At 43.1% G+C, this 22009-nt stretch overlaps 1 protein-coding gene across 3 annotated transcripts in view; it reads left to right on the top strand.

Annotated features, from left to right (window-relative positions):
• Positions 1-22009, top strand: part of TPST1 (tyrosylprotein sulfotransferase 1) — a 49801-nt gene continuing 27792 nt past the window's right edge. For all 3 annotated transcript variants that reach the window (XM_014523478.2, XM_025212944.1, XM_006031296.3), the window contains exons 1-2: positions 1-62; positions 12157-13105. In XM_014523478.2, the coding sequence (XP_014378964.1) occupies positions 12261-13105 (845 nt within the window). In that variant the 5' untranslated portion in view covers positions 1-62; positions 12157-12260. The remainder of the gene's footprint in view (positions 63-12156; positions 13106-22009) is intronic.

Below are 22009 nucleotides of genomic sequence, written 5' to 3'. Positions count from 1 at the left end.
ACGCGAGGAGGCGCGGGAGGAGGCGCAGGCGGCAACAGCCCCAGCCCTGACCCCCGCGCCAGGTGAGGAGCCCCCCCTTGCACGCGCACCCATGCTTGTGCATGCACACTTGCACACTTGCACGCGCCCGTGTGAAGGCGGAAGGGAGCTCCGCCGGTTGCCCTTAAAAATAGATGCTCGAAAAGAAAAGAAAAGGGAAGGGAGGGGGTGGGAAAGGATCCATTATTTTATCATATCCTGATTATTTTATTCGTTATTCAGTCTTTGTGTGAGCGGGTGGCTTGCAATCTGTGATTTACCAACAGCATCCGAAAACGCTTTCGTAGGATGCGTGCGCGGCTCTTGGGCGTCCTCGGACAAACCGTTGTGAGGAAGCTGTGGCATCCGCGGGGGTTAACCGCGCGTCTTCGGGCTGTAACGTCGCTGCCTTGTGTGTGTTGCACGGGTGCCTCTGTCGTTATCCAACGTGGATCGTGGAGTTATTTCCCGCTGTTGGGGTGGCTCGGCTGCGTCCCCCGTGTCCGTGGTACAAGTGTTTTTACATGAGGGTGTTGCGGAGGTAGGGTGCGGAGTCACTTCTTCCCGGGAGCAGAGCTGCCTAATGCACCTTAAATGTGGACGAGCGCATTAGAAACAGCGACGAATCTAGGCGGTACGTAACAGGTGAGCGGTTGTGGACAGCCGCCGTTTCGGGTTCGCCGTTGGAACAAATGTAACGTAGAGGGAGAATAACAGACAAGCGCGCGTACCGTACAAAAAGCCTTGAAATCCTGCGTGCGTCGTTGTTTTTGAAGTTGGCAAGAGGCCAGCGCCGTATGTACTTAATGACGTGATTTATATGCAGCCGTCTTGCTGTCTGATAACCTTCGTGACATTCGAGTGTAAGCCGCGTGCACCAAAGCGGATCTGGGAATTTCTGATGACTCTGTCCGATATGAGAAATGTGACTCTCATGTGTCATTATAATAGTCATGTAGTGTGTACTTTTACTCTGAAGCAGAATTTACATTTATAAATCAGATGATTAGTTTTTTGACTTTCAACTGATTTCAAAATGTTTCTCTCGCTGCACGTGAGAATGGCAAAATTATTGGAATCGGTGTTAAGTTTGTAGCCTGGTATTTTGAATGGAAAAATTGTGGGGGGTTAGTTTTTTTCATTTGGTTTAGAAAGGTTGCCAGTGTTAGTAGATACTGTGTATGCTGATGAATCCCCTTTTTAAGGGTTACTGTAGAGGTTCACAAAGAGGTGGTAAACTCGTGAAGGAGGAAAGTGGCTCACTTTGGCTCGTATCTATCTATACTCCATATTGATGCATCCTATCCATGCTGATGCATCTTCACAGGTCCTGTAGTAACTACGGTATTAGTGCTTAACTTGCTTCCCAAGTGAGGGCTGGGTTTCATTAAATATATACATATATAGCATCCACAATAGGGAAACCTCAAAAACTAATATGTAAGTTGGCAGAGAGCCTCAGCATAGGCTTTCCTGGTTCTGGTTTATTGTTGCAATTTAGGAGAAACTTAATGGAGACGTCAGTTTGGCATCTCTCATTGTGAAAGGATGGGATCTGTTATTTGGTATAAGAAGGAAAGATCAAACCAGGTTTCCCCCCAGGAAACTATACCAAAGACTTCCCTGGAAACTGCTAACGATTAAGATGTTTGCCATTTACTGTATTTTTATGCCAGGGAAAACACCAGGGTCATGTAACCAGGGAGAGAAAAAATGAGAAAAGGGGAAACAAAGAGCTTGGAGAGGCTCTGCAACATAGAAAACTGGACATGGATTTGGGAGTTGGGACTTCCTGATTTCTAATCCTAATTTGGTTCTTTATTTGACCTTGGGCAAGCCACTAAAATCACCTCTCTGCTATAGCTACATAAATTGGTTATACCGGGGTGCTCAACCCCAGGCCTGCAGGCCAGATACGCCCCTGGAGCCAAGCCATATGATCTGGGTTCCCTGTGGATCACCAAAAAATTGGTGACAGGGGAGTGGTGACAGCGTTAATTGCCATTTCCCTGCTGCTAATTTTCTACACCTGCAGGGGAGCCCCACTGGCTGCGCAGGGCGGTGACTGTAAAGGGACCCAAAACTCAGTCCCACTATGATAGGATGGGGTCTGCATGGGGCCTGATCCCAGCATGTGGGATTGGGCAGGGGCAGCACAGGGCCTGATCCTGGTGCATGGGACCCAGTCTGACCTACAGAGTGACCCTTTGCTACTCATCTGGCTCGTGGGACCAAAAGGTTGAGCACCACTGGGCTATACAAATGGTGTTAATGCATGCTTCCTTGCATACAGGGATGCCATGCATAATGCTTAGAATTTATAAACTCTCCTCCCCTCCCCTGTTGAGTGAATGGGAAGGAATGGCAGATAATCCTCCTTGCTGAATTGGTTGTTTCAATGAGCTTTTCTCAAAAGGAGCAGTTTGGACAGCTGTCCTAAGCGGTATGCAGTAAATACTTCAGTTATGTTTCTTTGCACTATGCTATAGCATTATCTTGTGGCTGTCAGCTTGCCTATACAATCTTCTTTGCGGTAAACATACATGAATAACCAAAGGCCGGCCATCTGGTTGAACTAGAGGTTTTACAGAATTTGCTCTCTACCTCTGGGTTCTTAGAAAAGTGCTTGGAAATTCATCCTTGTTTGTGATGGCTCTTTGTTTTTCATTACTGTTTTGAACAGGGTTAATGTAAATCGCTTCAAGTGATAAGTACGTGTTTATCTTCAAGGAAACAGTGCTTTCTAAAGTGTTGTTTTTTGGTTGAAAGGGGTTTCCTGGGGATCTTCGTTGTCTGTTGCAGTCCTGCTTTTATTGACCGAGCGATACACTCCTGCTGTCCACATCATTCCTACTAACTCATTTTAAGGTATGTGAGTTACTGCTAATAGAATTTTCTGAAGTGGACCATGGTGAAAAATAAAAGGCTGTCTGCTTGAAGGAATAGAAATAAAAAGCCAGATGGCAGAAGTGAAATGGCAGCATTTTAGATCAATTTGTTTCTTCTTGTGTGTGGATTTGAGTCCTATGGAAGGATGATAACAATTTGCCCAATATGAGTGTTTTGCTTGGCTGTTAAAATGGTATGATTTGGCTCTCTGAAGTTATTCCACATCAGTGTAAGTGATGCATCAGTACCGGTAATATGTTTATTATCTTCTAGAGTACAATACCAGTATTTTGCCTAGTTATTAGTTAAGTGTTCCTGTAGTCTGCTGTTTCTTGCTCTTTGCAAATACTTGGCATCAGAGGAAAAAAATCTTTCTTTTGCATGAGGGGCTAAGAACTTCTTATAGTGAGTCTTTCTTGCAGTTTATGGGAAAAATTGGCTGTCATGGAGGAGTGGGATTAATCAGTAGCTGCAGAGCCTGCCAGTTCTGTGTTGCCTCTATTAAGCAACAGAGACTTGGGCTACTTTAAGCAAAATAAGCAGGAGCTATCTTCAGAGACCCTAGCAGCCAAGAGTAATGAAGATTTTCCTCTGCAAAGAAAATGACCAGGTTAGGTTAGTCCAAACAGCTGTATGGCAGCAAAGCAGAGCCTACTAGAGGTCTCTCTCTTTCACGTCTCCCTATTCCCACCTCCCAGGAGGTCTGGCAACATCAGGATCCAGTTGAGTGGAGAGAATGCAACACTGCCTGGACTTGGCATCATCAGTCCCAATTACCTACAATCTCATTGTCCAACACCAAGCCATGTAATAATGGAAGTTAGGACCTGAAGGACTGGTTAATTAGGACATTCAGCTCACCTCCTCCTTTTCTCCACCCCTTCTAACTATGTGCTAGTAGTCTAACCAGTCTCAAGTGGACTTCCTTGACAACTGACAGGATTGTAACCTTGGCTGTTGGGGCATCACCCAGTGACTTCTAACAGCGTGAGGTCAGGGGAGATCTAGTAGCTGGATTTTGCAGGGCTGAGGTGCTTGCCCTGTTCTAACCCACTTCTTGCAATCCTCTGGCTTAGACCCTTACTGCAGAGACACAGGCCCAGAAACAAGGGGACCGGGGTGACCTTCCTCTCAAAGCAGGGGTGGGTAAAATGTGGCCCAGGGGCCGGATGTGGCCCGCCAGCCCCCGAGGCCGCTAAAAAATTTAGAAAATTTAATATTAATCTGCCCTGGGCTGCCTGTCATGCGGCCCTCGATGGCTTGCCGAAACTCAGTAAGCGGCCCTCTGCCCAAAGTAATTGCCCGCTCCTGTCTCAAAGGGAAAGTGGGAGGTATTATTCCAAGAGAGGCAGAATTTGTTGTTGGGGGGGAAGTTGCCTCTGACCAGTCTTCAGCATCTGCTGCCCCTGACGCTGTCTCTTTTTTTTTCCCATTACATCAGTAGGCCCCAGGGGAAAAGACCACAAGGCTTTGGGTTCAAGTAAACAAAGCTGGATCCTGTAGGGGCACACCTTTATTCCAGAAAACAGCCTCTACAGAACCACTGATCCTGGACAAAAACTGAGGCATACAGGCTTGGAAAGGAGGGGACCAGCAGCAGGATAAATCCAGTCTGTTGAGGCTGTTGTGAATTGTACACTATCTTTCTGGGAAGAGGTCCAGTTACCAGATTGAGCCACAGGCTGTTAAGGAGGAAGTAGAGGACAAGGCTAATTGCCCTAGAATCCTTCATTCTTTTTCAGAGGGGCAGAAGCAGTGCTGCCACACTGCTAACTCTCCCTCGTGCAAAAAAAAAAAGCTGTCTCTGATCAGTCAGCAGCTCCAGAAAATGGATGAATTTGACCATCCCTTGCTCCCTTCCCTTAAGTACATGAGTCTATTGAGTTTTTTAAATACTGTTAGTAAGCACCTGCATCTTAACTTTTTTTTCCTAACCAAAGAGAGAACATTTCGTTTTGTTGTTTTTTTTTTTCCTAATCCAGCCAAATGGGAACTGAAAGAGCAAAATACGTAAAATAGTAGTGTGAACTTGCGGTGCTCTGTGGGCTACATCCTTTGCAGGTGTAAGTTCATGACTGTGGACAATTGGACCCATTGCATGTTTTTAGGTATATTCAGTAGGCAGAGAGTGGGAGTTAATCAGTCCTTTGACTTTGTTAGCACCCCTTTGTGGCCAGCTCTTGACACTGCTTTGTGAATGAATTTAGTTTTATGTCTGGCTAGAACTGCTGTGCAGATATGATTAGAGAGCAGAGAGGTAAGGTTGGCTTCCAAAGCTTTCTAGAAAAACGGCACCTGGGAATGTCTGTAATAAACCAGTGATTAAAAATTTAAAGTGTATGTATTATGCTAACAGCTAAATAAGTAAATAGTTTACTCTTTTTTTTTCATCTTGTCATTTTTGGTGTGCTGCCACTTTTGGACCAGGCAGCCATTAACAAATTGTCTCTAGTTTCAGGGCGTGGATATCTCTTATTCTGAGTTGTCAACCTTTTGCCTGAAGTAGGCAAGGTTGCCTTATGTTGGAAGTAAAGGTTGCAGTATCAAGTTAAACTAAGTAATCCTAGCAGTACTTTAGAACTAACTATATCTTCTCATCATTGAATAATCCATATGCAAAAACTTTTAAGTTGCAACAAAACAAACAATAACACAGTGTTAACAGTAGGGTATTAATGAGTCAGTGGTGCTCTTCGGGGTAATTCAGAACACTTGTCCCTTCATCTCCATGGGAATTTCTAGCTACATTAATGTTCTGAGTTGTGTAGATTGCAGTATGCAATACTCAAATGTAAGCTTTAAAAGAGGCCGGTAAATTAACATGAGTTTTCTTTTTGAAAATACAGACCTGTCTTGGGATTTCGTATCTCTAGGAAAGAGGAGTTACATTTGGTTCATCTTCCTTCTGTATTTGAAAAAATGCTTAAAAGAAGAGCTACCAGAATGCTTTCCCTTGCTCATTGTCAAGAAGCTAGTTTCTCTGTGTAAGGTGGTTCTGAATTCCAAGCTGAATGGTCTTTCTGGTTGCTAACTTTTTTTTTTCTTAAGCTCTAATTCGCTAAGGAGGTAGTCTGTAAAATGACAGGAAATGTGTAGTCAACAAGCTAATCAACCCCCCAAACATGCTAGACCACAGTATCCATAATTGGACTCATTATTTCATTTACCACATGTGAACCTTTCATGCGTGGCTTAATGATGCTGGTCTTTAAATTTATGTTGCCACAGTAATTTTGCTGAGGTTCTTCAATTTCTGTCAGTTCTTTTCCACTAATTATTGACATCTCGCCAAAGGTTTTGTCAATTCATGTGGGATGCTAATCTGTTTGGAATAAAAGCTGTGCAGGAAATTCAGTGTTTCAAGGTTTGGTTTTGGTTTTCTTTGGGCTGTCACTGTCTTGAGGCCAGTCCTCTGAAACAGGGAATTCTGGAATGTCAGGAACAAAAATGAAAAATATTACCAGAATCATCATCATTATCCAGATCTCTATACTGAAGTCAAGGAACTTGTAAGTTTGGGGGGTGGTTTCCACTTCTCCACATAAATTACCCTTGCCATTATCAGTTAGCAAGAGCTTCTTTTTAACTTGTTTTACTTTTAAGATATCTTCTCTAAACTATGGGGCATAAAAATGGAGGCCATTGGCCACACAACATCTGATTCTAATTCTGGTTTTCCATATGTATGATGATTTGCTGACTTTCTGAAAGGCTGAAGTCCTTCACACCTCTACATCAATGATGGCATCTTGGAGTGTCATGAGATCCTTTTAAGGGTGATGCAGGAAATGTGAGGAGATAAGCAGAGAAGGGCAGACTCAGGCTCCAAGGGCGGGGAGATGAGCAGATAGGCTGCTTACAGATGTTTAAAAAAAAAAACCATACCAACACACACACAAGAACAAAAAAACCCACGCTGCTAGTTTGACCCGGCTCCACAGCATCTATATAGATCAGGCTCTTCAGTGGGGCTTTTTGGGTGCTTGTATCTAAAAGTTGATTCAGTCAGCTATTAGATAAAAACGCCAAAAAAGCCCCATTAAAGCACCTCATCTGTACCAAGTTTAATGTATGCCGTTTTTGGGGGTTGTTTTTAAACGTCTGTAAGCAGCCCTTATGGCAGACTCGGTCTCTTCCCAGCTAGTGCCCTCACCCCCACTGCAAGGCGGTCAGTACTGCAACAAATAAATAAATTTTTTAAATGAGGTGCTGCTCAATTCGCAGAAGTAAGAGGTACCTTGAGTCTAAAAATGTTGAGAGCCATTGCTCTACATCAGTTGTAACAACAATATAAGTTGGCTGCTAACATAACTCTCCTGAAAAGAACACCAGCAAGTCTAAAGAAGATAGTTAATAACTATTGCATAAGATTTTCAGGCCTTGATCTCTCGGCTTTGTATCCCAGTGAGGGGTCCTGGTTACTACCAGATTATGGCTGTTGTGGGTGTTTGAAACTACCCCATCGTCTCGGAAGTAAATGCTGAACCAACAAGAGTTAGAAGATTCTTTCCTACCACGCTATTGGATTTGTGGCTTAGAGAGAAGTCCTCATATTCACTAACAAACCGTTCAGCTTTTCAAGTTTGCTTTTCAGCCAGAATGCTTTCCTATGATGCCCTTAGCTGTGTTTTTTTGGTAGGCAACTGTTTCATGGGTTACTCCTGTTGTAAGAACCTATAATAAAACGATAGATGGGCAAGATTGTTCTCACCAAAAAAAAAAAAAAGGCGAAACACACCAAAGTCCAGCTACCTAATTATTTGCAGTTTGGGCATTTTGTGTTCTCAGAAAAGCTGTTTTTCAGAGGTAACAATATAACAGCTTTTTCTGAGGAAATGGACATCTGTGGAAGTTATTAAAAAAACCCTAAAAAACTTCAACTTCCCTATGATGTGTAAATATTAAAAATGTTCACACTGGTAAACTCCTGTAGCAGAGCAGGATTTTTTTTAACGTTGTAGATCTCCCGTAGAGACGCATTTGCATCGTTTTAATTAAATCACTCGTGTTTAAGCAGCAAGAAGAAATGCCACTTGCTGTTTGACAGTGGTGTTAGGGAAAAATATGTCTGGCCTCTAATTCAGAGTTGAAGCAGCACCTAGTCAAAAGAAATCATTTTTGCACTTGGTGATAGAGGTACTGAAGAGCTGACTGACCTTTGAGCTCAGTGAAGAAAATGTGTGCTTGCTACTTTAAAAAATGTGTTACTAGCCTACTTTCTGCATGAAAAGGTGAATTGCTTTCAACAAATGCAAACTGTATGTAATGCTGTCAGTGCACCCCTCTGTGCCAAGAGGCTGGGAGTGGGGTGGGGCTTACAGGTTCTTTCTTTCTTGCCCACTTTAAGTAAAATGACTTGGATAAGTTAGGGGGTTACACTTCTAACTGCTCTGTAACCCCAGCCATGGAATCACTAAACTGACCTTAGTTTAGGAGTGTGATGACTGTTGACAGGAATGGGTTAAGTCAGTGGGGATATGGCAAAATACTCTCTTACAGTTCATCTGGAAAATTGAGGCTGGTTAAGCTTGTTTCAGTTCTTTTGCAGTGCACCTGGTGCTATAGCAGCTGCCTGTCGGGGAACTTCCCCTTGACTTCCTTGCCTTGGTGTCGCTAGGTGTGTACTTGGGATGCATGGCTGTAATCCCTGCATCCCTCCCCCTGCAGAATGTGAGGAGGAGGATAGCAGCAACACCAGTTTGGCCTTGCCTCTCTTTACTGGTACCTGGTTGTGCAACCAGAAACTGCACAAGCTTGCCTTTTTTATTGCACTTGTTTGCTACTACTGATCTGTCTGTCAGGAACAGCTGTAAGGTAAGGCATCAGCCTGATGAACCTTGCTTAGGTGTTGATAAGAAGAGCATGGGGAGGATTGAGAGGCACTGGGCTAGCGGCTGAACTTAGTTGGGTGGCAGAACTGGTGGATGATCTGGGGGTAGAGATTTGGGAGTCCTTGATTCAGGGAATATCGCATGTACTGCTGACCGAGGTGGAAAAAGTTCTGAGGAAGCCGGTTGTTAAAACTTTAGCTGTACGTTAGTATATGGAGCTCTTATACAATTCAAAATGTATGTTGGCTGTGTGTGTTAGTTCAGCACTGAAGTAGAAAACCTTAATTTGCCCTAATTCAGACTAGTAGCAGTAGTAGTATTTGAAGTTTTCCAAGACAGCCTCACATCTTCAGACTAGCTTACCCTTCCAGGAGTCTAGTGCTATTGAAAGAATTTTCTATATTAGTCATTTGGTTTTCAACGTGAAACCTGTATTCCTCCAAATATAAATATCCAGATTTTTGTTTCAACACCAGCACCAGAAGACTTAAGGGCAGCTGAAACAAGTTAATTGACCCAATATCAGTTTCTTCCACTGTGAAATGTAATTAGTTGATTTTAATTTTTTTTTTTTTTTTTTTACTTCAGTGCGAGCTATTATAAGAGAATTATGTGCAGAAAGGGCTTCCCTAAATAGTACAAAGTAACTTCAAGTTTGTCTTCATTCCTCAGTGCCTGAGAAACAGAAATGTTGTTTCCTCCTCCTACAGTTAAATCAGAGAAAACTGATGCCAGAAGTTACTTGAGGGTAGTAATTGAGATCCATTTCAGATTGTATGTTTCTGTAAACTTTTTTTTTTTTATGACAAACAAACAAAATCAAAATGTGGGGTTTTTTGGACAAATAAAACTTTTCAGGCGTTTGCAAAACAGACCTGACTTCTAGTATTTCAAACCTGAAGAAAAATAAGAAGCATAATGTTCTTTGTTGCTGAGTTTTTTTTTAAATAATTCCAGTTAGCATTGGTTATCAGCTCTTTAAAAGGTAATGTCCATGTCATGACCTTTAAATGGGGAACAAGCATGTCATGGTCTGATGGCGTGCTAAAAACCCTTCTGGCCATTTCAAAATTGTTTCGATTTAAACTCCACTCTGAAGCATGAAGTAAAAATGATTTTCCCGAATGTCGCTTTTCTGACTGTTGCTCTCTTGGCAATTTTATTTCTCTTGGACTGGTAAACAGAGGCCATGCAGGAATTTATTACCTTACTGGTAATGGTTACGATATTGCAGTCCCAACCTCAGAAGCCCTCTGTACATTCGCAGCGATGGGTTCTTAACGTAAGGGGGTTTGCTAAATCATCCTTTATTTGAATTGCCGGAACAAAAATTAACCTTTCCTCATCCTACAGAGTCCTCCCCCTACAAAAAGAATAAGCAAAACTTTCGTATTTAGTTTTCAGTTGATTGATGTATGTCCTAAATCTTGGACTAACAGTAAAATTTGAAGTCAGGCAGAAGGTAGCATATATTTGCACCGTAGACTAAACTAAATCAGAGATGCATAAACTTTTTCATAAGGAATGGCTTGCTTCATCAGGTGCTACGAAAGGACTGCAGGAAGCAGAACTTCGAAATACAATGCTATTTCTCTTTGACAGTGACCAAACATGGTTTAAAATCTGCAGCCAATGTGGTCCCAAACCTTTTTATTGCCTTAAGTTCCTCAAGCCTAGTTAACAGAAAATTAAGTTTCCAGGGAAACAGCAGCTGTATACCCCCAAAACCAACAGACAGTTGCATTTTTATAGGTGTACATTAACAAAGTTTTTATTAAGCTTAAATAAAACGGAGTCCATTGTGCTGTGGTATATCTTCATTTGCAATTGTATTGCACCAGTATAACAAACAGTTTGCCCTCTTATAACCATTCCCTCTTCAGAATGTGCCATTGTTCCAAATATTCATGGGAAGACTCCTGTTTCTAATTAAAATAAAGACGTAAGACCTCTGATTGGGTCATACCGTGGCGCACATAGGCATAAATATTGTCAAAGCAGCACCCTTTAAGCACGGGTATGGAGGCTAGAAAAGAACTGTAGGATTCCAGGTTGTCTCCTAGACTTCATATTGAATTCATTCATTTTATAAGTACTAGCAAAGTGTTTCTAAATTGTCAAGCCCTCTAAACTCGATGTAGAATCTGTATGGTGGATAGTTTCCTATTATAGTAACTAGTCTCAGAGATTATGGCTCTGAGGTGTCTGTACAAATTCACCAGAGTCTACAAGAATTCACAGTCATAATGGAAGACAGGATGATTCCATCCAACACGTGTAGAAATGAACCATGTATCTATGCCACTTAACTGCTAAGCCAGAATTATTCTGATCCACATTCTTCAGCTGCTTTTAACAGCTGGTTCTTTAAATTAGTCTTATCAGCAGTGAGTCTTGCTTTTCCCTAATGTAAAACTTTATTTACTGAGTTATTCGTTAAATCCACATGGTCTTTGGATTGAGGAGCTTATGTTCCTTTTTTTTTTTTTTTCTCGCTCCTGCCATGTGTGAAGAATGTTTATGCTTCAACTAATAATAAAATAATTTTAAAAAATTTCTTTTTCCTGTCCATTCAGAGACTTGCAGACATAACATCTTTGCTTGACCATATCATTTAAAAACAGATATTCAGTGGTGGAATTCTTCCTAGCATTTTCTTAAGTGTAGCTGACAATTAATTTTGCTAACTAGTAGTAAGTTATCAGTCTGGCTACAGATGACTCATAACTTTGAAACTGTTGCGAAGAGCTGAATTGTTCCTGATGGAAAATATATTGGTATACAAGTGTTTTGTGTAGTGTTAATATCATGCCAGGGAACTTGTAATTAATCTCTATCTGAAATCTTGATGGGATGTTAGAGGAATTGCATGTTAATTAGAAATTTTCTCGTGTCTCTACACCACATTTAACCATTTTGTTATGCCTGCTTGTGCTCATTTATTGTACTTTGTGAGATCTTCCATTGTACGTGTGCCTTCAAGCAGCAGGCGTTGCAGCAAGTGTTTGCATAGTCTGAGGCTCTGCTGCAGTTGCAGGTGGTTGAACTAGTGGTGTGGCCCCACTTCTTCATTAGTTCCTTGGAGCGTCCAACTCCAGTGCATAGGCAGTTGAGACATCGCCACCTTTACCGTGGTTCATCATCCCCTGGTGGTAAGGACTCAGCCACTAGAATGTCCATTTTTTTGCTGTCAGGTATTTCTTTTCAGCTTCTTGTTCCACATCTGTAGTTGTCTCCTTGTGTGTGACATCAAGAGCTTGGGTGCTGGTGAGGAAGCTCCTGTGTGACTTCAGTCATTAGTATACTGTGGGACGGTTGTACAGCAGGTGTCTTGCATCTTCAGTTTGTCTTGATCTGTCCTGGAAATAATTCTTATTGGGGTCCTAACTCTTGTTTTCTTTTTTCTGTTCCCCATCAGGTCTCAATTATCTTAGATTTAAGATTTCCATGGCATGAAAATCTGCAGATCATCTGGAGGAACAGAGCTGGTTGTTTTTTTTACAGTGACTGTGTTCTTTCAAAATGGTTGGAAAACTCAAACAGAACTTGTTACTGGCGTGTCTGGTGATCAGCTCGGTAACAGTGTTCTACCTGGGGCAACATGCTATGGAATGCCACCACAGAATAGAAGAACGCAGCCAGCCCGTAAGGATGGAAAGCATGAGAACCACTATGAGAACTGGTTCTGATTTAAATACAAATAAAACCTTTGCTTACAACAAAGACATGCCTTTAATATTTATTGGAGGGGTGCCTCGAAGTGGCACGACGTTGATGCGTGCCATGCTAGATGCTCACCCGGATATCCGCTGTGGGGAAGAGACCAGGGTAATCCCACGAATTCTGGCGGTTAAGCAGATGTGGGCTAGATCAAGTAAAGAGAAAATCCGACTGGATGAAGCTGGAGTCACAGATGAAGTTCTGGACTCGGCTATGCAAGCCTTTTTATTGGAAATCATCGTGAAACATGGGGAACCTGCACCCTATCTGTGTAACAAGGATCCTTTTGCTCTAAAGTCCTTAACTTATCTTGCCAGAATTTTCCCCAATGCTAAGTTTCTTTTAATGGTACGGGATGGTCGTGCATCGGTGCATTCTATGATATCTAGAAAAGTCACTATAGCTGGGTTTGACCTCAACAGCTACAGGGACTGCTTAACTAAGTGGAATCGCGCTATAGAGACGATGTATAACCAGTGCATGGAGGTTGGTTTTGAAAGATGCATGCTGGTACATTATGAGCAACTTGTATTACATCCTGAAAGATGGATGAGAACTCTCTTAAAGTTTCTCCACATCCCATGGAACCAAGCAGTGCTGCATCATGAGGAAATGATTGGGAAAGCAGGTGGCGTGTCTCTCTCTAAGTAAGTATGAGTAGATCTGTAGAGTATTGCAAGAAATGCATTTAGTTGTTTAGAGATGAATTGCACCTTGATGGCTGTAGGCACAAGTTGCACTTTCTATAAAGTGACTTAGTGCAAGTTTTACTTTGTATTAAAGAAAGGACATGACCAGCTCTCTGCCAGGCTAGCTGTCTGCACTTGCAGCTCCTGGCTGGTAGGTCTTCATTGAGCAAACTGCTATCCTGGGATGAAACTGAGTTGAAAAACTGGCACGTGACTGAGGCACTGGATATTTACCCCTCAAAAAGTGAGGAGGGACTTTACACAGATGTAGAGCAGATGCATGACACAGCTTTACCCCCTTTTTTTTTTTTAACTAGAGGAAACAGTCCCTTTATTCCATAGGAGAGGTGGTGTTGTGGGCCCTTATATGATACCAAGCATAATTGCAGGCTTCAGAAACAAGTACTGACAAATATCAGCCTTATTCTGCTGCTGTCTGCTTCTCACTACAGCCATATTAATGTTTTTTATCTCTAAAACAAGCTTAAGGCTCAGCATTACCTTCCATTGATAACTTGGGAGTCTTTCCTGTTGTCAGAACAGAATTCCTGCAGACTTCTTACAATTCAGTCAGAGAGATGTTGGACCAGGGCTAGGGCTCCTAAGCATCAAAAATACAAATAAAGCAGAGGCAAGGTTGCAATAATCCACTATTATAAGGATACAGTGACAACACGTTGTCAGTAATATTTGCACAAATACTGACAGCAGTGCCTTTTTTGGTTGGGTTTTTTTCCCCAGTTGTTTCAAGCAGATTAATACACTACATTATACTCAGTGGAGAAGATAAATGTTAAACCTAAAGAATAGTGTAAACCAACAAACAAAAAATCTGTTTTGCTTATACAGATTGATGCTTCAGAACTATAAAGCTAACTGATTAGATGTTAAAAATTGAAAGCCAGCTATAAATGGCTATAACTAGCTATAAAAGTCCTCAGCTGGCTAAGCTAATATATACCTACAGAGCAATTTTTTTATTATTATTAATTTATTTATTAAGACTTAGTCACAGATACATGTGGTCGATACAGAGAAGACCAGTGAAGTGTCAGCCTAGTGCTATAGAAACGATTACCTTTATAAAATCAAGGGAAAACATAATGGGCATGGAATATTTCCTTCTAAGCTACAATATGTTTGGATTATATAAGAGTCATTAATAATATTGGGGAAGTTCCTAAAAGAGATTGGACTTTATTGAGCTGTATGTTTATACAAACATACCAAATGAGGGACAGTGCCCCAAAGGAGCTTGCATCCTAAACATCTGGACAAAGCTGCTAAATGTGCACAGAAACATTTTTTTTTCAAAATAGTATAAAAAAGAAAAGCTGTGTTGGTCCATCTGGGAGGTAGGAACAGAGGGTTTTTGGGGGGACTAGACTCCTGAAGATGGTTAACTTAACACCATTGCTTGCAGTTGTGGCTTGGAGTGACTGGTTTGTGAATGTGGATGTCCTTTTTGCAAATCCCTTCAGGATTCTGTCAATGAAGGAAACCACTGCTGCTAAAAATAAAAGATAGAGAACTCTCCCAGCACAACACAACACAGCTCATGATGGGAAGCGGGGACTGAGAGAGGAGGGTTTTCTTTTTCTTTTTTTTCTTGTGATACTAGACGACTATGTAATGCTTATATTGGAATATGTGGAAGTAACTGGATCTTTTAAGTCAATGTCTCCATCTGATATTACTATAATATCTTTTTGAGTCAACAGGAACTTGTGAGTCTCACAGCCTTGCAGGCCCTTTAAAACGTTGGCTTTTCTTGGCTGCCAGCTGTACTGCTACAGCCTTTGGAATATAGACTCTGTCAGCAGTTTCTAACCAATTAATCCTTCAGTAAAGGGAGTTGTTGTGTTTTCTGATGCAACACGGTTAAGCTTTTAAATCAGGAACTCCTAAAAATGTAGCAGTAATTGCAACAGTATTGTGCTTAGGAGTTTAAGTTACTCTGAAACTTCAATTGTGTAGTTTTCTTAATATTAATTTTGCCACTTAAAAAAACCCCCAAAGAAACAAACTTTAAAACAGCGAAACCTTAATGTTCCATATCCTAGCTACCTATGAGATGTGAGTAATATCTAGTATTACTGAGACATCTCCCCCTCCCCTTCATAGCAGAGTGCCCTATGGGTGGTGGTATGAGGTTTCTTATTTCCTACAGAAATGTGGGACTGTTGGTTTGTTTGCTTTGCTTATTAACCATGTTGGGACAATTAATGCAGGCAGCCACTAGCAAAATAGTCCTAATCTACAACTTCCAGGTTACTGTTTTTGTGGTGCTTAGATTCCTGGATGCAGAGTGACCTTATCTAGTCTACACAGTTCTAGATGATCTGTGGTGGGTGAATGAGAGGGAGAAAGAGAGACAGGCCTTAAACTTCAGAGTAGAAAAAATTACTGATAAACATTTTTAAAAAAACATGAAACTTTTCTTGTTGTGCAGCTATTTCATGTCTAACATGCAGCGACTACATTTTCCCATAGCAGTAAAGGGGTTGTTTAGAGAGAATGTGTTGGTATTCTAAGTTTTGGGCTTAGCATTTGAAAAATAAATTTCACTCCACTTTCATCAAGGACTTTGTGTCCGTGGGGTAGGATGAGACTTTTTATTAGTCTCACAGGGCGTCTACATGCTCCAGTGTGGAGGATGGGGCGCTTTAATTGGAGCGGCTGTGGGAGCTCGTTTAACAATCTTTAGTTAAAGCGTCCCCGCTACCAGTTTGAAATGCAGGGACACTGAATACACGACACGGAGGCTGCTGGAGCATGCTAATTGGCATCAATTAATTATTTTACTTCAATTATTTAATTTTATCTAATTATTCAATTAATTAATTAACATTAATTAATAGATTAATCAAGCCTGCTCTGATGCGTGAGCAGAAGTCCATCATGTGTATAGATGCCCTTAAACTTTAAGCATGTTTGAATGAAACCAGTATAGGAATTTTTTATGCAGTTTCTGGCTTTGACTCTTTCCATCTCTGCACTCAACCTAGGGTGCAAAAATATCCAGCATACCTACTGACTGGGAAGTGACCTTCTCAGCAGCACAGCAGCGGAAAGGGATCTCGGAGTCATAGTGGACTCCAAGATGAACGTGAGCTGTCAGTGTGACAAAATCATCAGCGAAGCTAACCGCACTTTATCATGCATCAGCAGATGCATGACAAATAGAACCAAGGAGGTGATACTTCCTTTCTATGTGGCATTGGTCAGACCGCAGTTGGAGTACTGCATCCAGTTTTGGGCGCCATACTTCAAGAAGGATGTTGATAGACTCGAGAGGCTTCAGAGGAGGGCCACTCATATGGTTAGGGGCTTACAGGACGAGCCCTAGGGACCTGGACCTCTTCAGCCTCTACAAGAGAAGGCTGAGAGGTGATCTTGTGGCCGCCTACCAATTCATTAGGGGGATGCAGCAATGGATTGGAGATGCTCTGTTCACCAGGGCACCTCTTGGGGTAACAAGGAACAATGGCCATAAACTGACAGAGAGCAGATTTAAGCTAGATATCAGGAAAACCTTCTTCACAGTAAGGATGGCCAAAATTTGGGATGGGCTTGGGGGTCTTTAAGAGAAGGCTGGATAGGCATCTGGGTGGGGTCATCTGACCCCAGCCCTCTTTCCTGCCTAGGCAGGGGGTTGGACCTGATGACCTGTTGAGGTCTTTTCCGACCCTAGCATCTATGAATCTCATCGTTGAATTCTTTGTTGTCATTTCTTTTCCACATATTAGCCTGACCCCTTCAAAAGCATTTAATGTTCATGGGAAGACTAAGACATCAATTCAAAATGGGCAATGGTTTTAAAGATAGTGTATTTTTCTTTTTCCATTTTTAATGATTGTTGCTCCTTTTCTGAGAGGGTCCTGGGGGATAAACTCCTGGTCTGCTATATAGGAATATGTGAGCTGTACACATAAAGATGGCATTTATCTGGAATTATGCTGAAGAAAATTCATCAGCACTGAAGAAACTTATGAAGAGTAATGGACAGAAATGGCCATTCCTTAAGAAAATTTTAAGCAAGATGTAAAACATGTATTGTTTTAGGCTAACTGTTAAGTAGCACTTTTTTCAACTTAATTCAAGCCAACAGATCTACTTAAATTACCCGCAAAACCCCAAACTTTCTTCAGTGTTAGAATTTGGGGGAAATTGTCTCTCTGATTGCAGAATTATACTTGGAGCATGGGCGTGTGACTAAGCTTTCCACCTGGCCATGGCCATTCTCATATTTCACTAGTGGTTGAAGAGAGTAAGCTTCTACTCCGATTGGCTCTGTCCTCACAAGACTGGTAATTCATCCCATCTGTAGTCCCTTGATCTGATAGCATGGATGTTTGTATGCAAGTACCATGGACAGGGACCGCTGTAGGCAAGTCCAGAAGATTCTTCTGCAAAACGGAAGACGGGTACCCACAAAAAACCTTTTATATCTAAATGGAAAAAGTTTTCTATGGGTGGTTTTAGCAGGGACCCAACCAAGCCCCACACTTACCAGGGCAGCAACCACCAGTGTGCTCCGCAAGCAGCAGGCTTGCAGCCAGTCTGGCAGGAAAGCAGTGAGCCCGCAAAACGATGGGGCACTCTGTCACTTCCCTGTCCACAGGGTGAGAGGAGTGGCCAGCAGGGAGTAGGCTCACAGCCGGCCCCTTTCCCGGGCCGGAGCAAGAGTTGGAGCCTCGGCTCTGTGTAAGCACAGAGCCCAGCCAGCAAAGCAGGCAGGTGGTGAGAACAGACAATGCCACCTAGGGCCTGAGAGGCACAGGCGCAAGTGCTGACAAGCCCCTCTGGGGCTCTTAATGCCCGTCAGCAAGCACGGGGCACATGGGGGCAGGTGGGGATCCAAGTCAACCTGGGCCAACCCAGAACTTCCAGTACAAAAGAGTGCCAGCCCCAGAGGAGCGGGGAACACTGGTACGGGCACTGGCTTACACTGCATCTCCCCATCAGAACCCAGGATCTGGATCAAGGACCAGCGAGCCATTGACCCTACACTGGGAACACTGACCAACCCTCAGCTGACGGAGGTCAGGTACACCTAGAAGCCTCACAGAGGTTTGTGGTACCTGTGGCCCTTGATTATTCAAAGGGCTCATCCCAGAACAGACCAGCCCACTTGGACTTGGCTCATGGAAGGGGATAAACCCCAGAAGAGCTGATCACCTGAGACGAAACAACTGAGGTACACTGCTGGATCAAAGAGGCCTGAAGCAGGCATAAACAACATTATTTGAGTTATAGTTGTATACTCGTTTCTTTCCATTATGGACCCATTTGCCTAACACGCGAAGCTGGATGCCTAATGAGACCAGGTGCCCACGCCAATCACTGATGACACCTGAGTGGAAAGGGGTGGGGTATAGCGGGGCGGAGCCCCACAGAAGACTTGCAGGCATCAGAGCCCACATCTCAACGAACCCCAGATTGTCTGACAGTTTTTTCCATTAGCACCAAGTCACGGTGGGCGAGACACGGAACAGGGGAAGTAAACACCTGCTGAATGTGCAGCACCTGGGCCTCACCCCGGTGCATGGGCGACTGGTGCTTCCTGAGTTTGGGGGGACACCCACAGAAGCCGCCAGCGGCATCGGTGGTGGGGACAGAGCTGGTGCGCTGCCGCAGATGCCGGTGGTGGCGGGGATGTGCCCTCCCCCACCAGTTGCCCATGTTCCAGTGTGGCTGCTTGGCGACGGTCCCTTTACAGTGGCTTAGAATAGTCTGGACTACGTGGAGGCTAGATTCTTGACTAGTTGATGCATTTGAAACTCTTGGTTCAGTCTTGCATGAGAGCATCCGAGCGCCTCAAAAACTGGTCAAACTTTTTCCTGCTTGGACCTCCAAAAGCTCCATGTTTCCCCCCCGTGTATTTCATGTCATTATGATGCAGTCTTCCTAGTTCCAATTGCTTCATTTTGAAGACTGAAGAAGCTTCAAGTTTTTGCGGCCAGTCCTTCATATGTGACATTTCATAGGGATTCAGGTGGTGCTGAAATTGAACGTTGATATCCTCTCCAAGGTGATTTCAGTTTTTTATGAAATTCTATTAATTTTTCTGTCATCTTCTGCCCGAGGCTTACTTTCCCATGTGGACAAGAGCAGACACTTCAGATTATCTCCCACGTACGATGCACATGCAATTTAATTTCTGTCTGATCTGAACTCTTGTTTAATCATCTTCACTGAATTTTTGCTCATAATCCTGCTAAGGAGTCGGGGAATGGCACCTGGCAGTTCACTTCTTAAATGTGACATTAATTAAAACAGTTACAAACAAGTGAATAAGTCTGGCCCAGAGGAAAACAGTGCAATTCATTCTGGGTAAAACCAGGTTGCTTCAGTAGCCTGCAATAGCATCAGAACTAAAGAAGTAAAAAAATCTTTGGGATGGAACATGGAGAATGAACTCTTGCTATGGCCCTTTAAAACTATAACCTCCTAGAAGTCATGGCTAGGGTACCCCATACGCTCCAGTTTCCATAGTCTGGTCCTGACTGGTTGTTGAAAAGTCCCAGGCTGGAGTCCAGCAGGGACATGGAGTGGCACAGTGCACCAGGCAGGCGATTGGGCAGGCACCACTGCTGCTATGTGGGAGCAATGTGAGCGGACCGGAGCAGGTTCCACCCCTCTGCACGTGGCATGTCCTCGCTCCAGCACAGCAGCAGCAGTGCCTGTCCGACCAAATGCCTGGCACACCATGCCACTCTGTCTCCCCACTTGGACTCTGGCCTAGGACTTTTGACCAACCAGCTGGGATCAGACTACAGAAGCTGGGACTGTCCCGGTTTGCCCGGGATGTATGGTCACCCTAGTAATGGTGGAACTTGACAGAGGAACATGGAGGGGCAGATTTGAGGAAACTGTCTATTAGAATAGAGTAGCTGGATACTGGAGGACAGAGGTGTGCTATGGAAGAGGTGCCACATGCAGGAGGGAAATAGGAAGGAAGATTCCTTAGACTCTGACTGTGCCCCAGTGACTGCTGCTAAGGCATGGTGAGGAAACTAGAAGGGAGCAATGTGTAGGTGCTTTGCCCAGATCTCTGTATCTTTGGGGCCATCTAAGGTAGAATGATGGTTGTATTTAGAAATACTTTTTTGGCAGAATTGGTGCACTTCAACTATTGTGTATCATGGAAGAGAGGGAAATGAGCGCTCAGAAGGTTTGTGCTCTGGAAAAGGGTGTGCTTAACTGCTGAGTTGTCCTTTGCAGGGTAGGGTGGAGATGGTCAGAAATGGTCCTGGGGACCTAGGGTAGTTGGATCTTGAAGTACCACATCAGTCAAGGGATGTCAGACAGCCTCTGCCCAGGAAATGTGCCAGAGAAAGACAGTGGTGGATCCTTCTTTGGGCAAGAAATGTTAAAAGCACAGGGGTCCAGTGTTGGGATCCCACCACAGCAATTAGAGTGACCAGGCTTGCAACAGGCAAGATTAAACTGGCTATCTCTGGTTTTTATTTCCAGCTGTAGTTGGCTATTCCAAAGGCCATTTCATCACAGAGAACACTTATGTGGTTAGCACAGTGCATCTTGGTCTGTTAAAACCATTGGAGAGTCTAACTTTCCCCCTGAATAGTGCTGTCTTCTGTTAAAACTCAAGCAGCATTCCTCAGTGCTTTTAAATCATGTTCTTGTTCCTGCGGTTTGCAGAGTGGTATTGTGAGGAGTTAACCCACTAGCCATCAAACACCGTGCATTTGACTTAGCCTTTAGAGCAGATGCCAAGCTCAGGATGTCATTGCTGTAATCCCCATTCATCTACTGTAGCTGAAGCACCTTGGCTCAAAGGTCCGACTTACACCTGGATCCGTGCTGACACATTTACCTTTCCTAGTAACTGGTATTTGAGTACGCTTTCAGTATGGATCCCATGATCTTTGCTGTTTTGAGTCCTCAGCTAACATAGACTTTATGCCAGCACCCAGGAACATGAAAAGGGAACAGGGAAATGTCACAGATTTGATGGAAACTGTTTTTTTAAGACTCTAATCTTGCATGCATGAGGTTCATGCAGAACTACACTGGGATTCACACTGACCACAACATTTTGCAGATTCACAGTTACTGGAGGGTAAGTAACTATTCTGTACTTAAGATAACAACGGGTTTTTGCACTCAGTCTTCTGGACTAATAAAATAAGAGTTGGAATTGTAGGCAAGGAGCCAGATGGCAATGTTTGTGATAAGGAGATGCTCTCTAGTAAGCCTTTTATGTGCAAGGGGAGACTGGTCAAAGAAAATAAGAATTTGGTTAAATTCGGTTGGTGTTGGCGATCTTTTCCCCGAGCTGAGGAGCCTTGTGGTTCTGAAATGTAATGTTTTCCCTTAATTGGCTCGGTGACTTGCCTTGAACATTTCTCAGCTTTGTTTTCAATTGTTATAACTTGGCATCATCACTTATTTATCCTTACAGTCCCCCCACTCAGCAGGCTATAGGCTGACATTGGAGCCATGCCACCTTGTTCTAAACTCAGCCTCCTAGTTGGTGTCCTTTGTTTAAAAAGGACTTTTTAGAGAGAGTTCAGATTTTACATCCCTGGACAATGGAAGTCTTCAGTCCCTCCCCCATCCCCACTCTCCTATTATTTAAAAATGTGACTTAAATCTCTTTTTGAGGGGGGGCTTTTCTGAGTGAAAGCTTATGACAACAATCTGTAACCTTGTGGCAGTGTACCCAAAGTAACTTTTTTTTGTGGAATAGGCCATATGTCAAACTGTCTGTCTGGTGAAATCTTTTAGAGCTTTTCAATATGCAACTCATCAAATTGTGTTTAGGATTATATTTACAGGTATGCTGTTTCTCTAGTCCAAATAATGTTGGCCATCTACTGATTTGTTGACTTGTGA

This window comes from Alligator sinensis, unplaced genomic scaffold (genome assembly GCF_000455745.1).
Source record: "Alligator sinensis unplaced genomic scaffold, ASM45574v1 scaffold714_1, whole genome shotgun sequence".
In the NCBI taxonomy this organism is placed as follows: Eukaryota; Metazoa; Chordata; order Crocodylia; family Alligatoridae; genus Alligator; species Alligator sinensis.
Note: the sequence above shows the minus strand (reverse complement) of the source record. Positions and strands in the feature narration are given on the sequence as shown.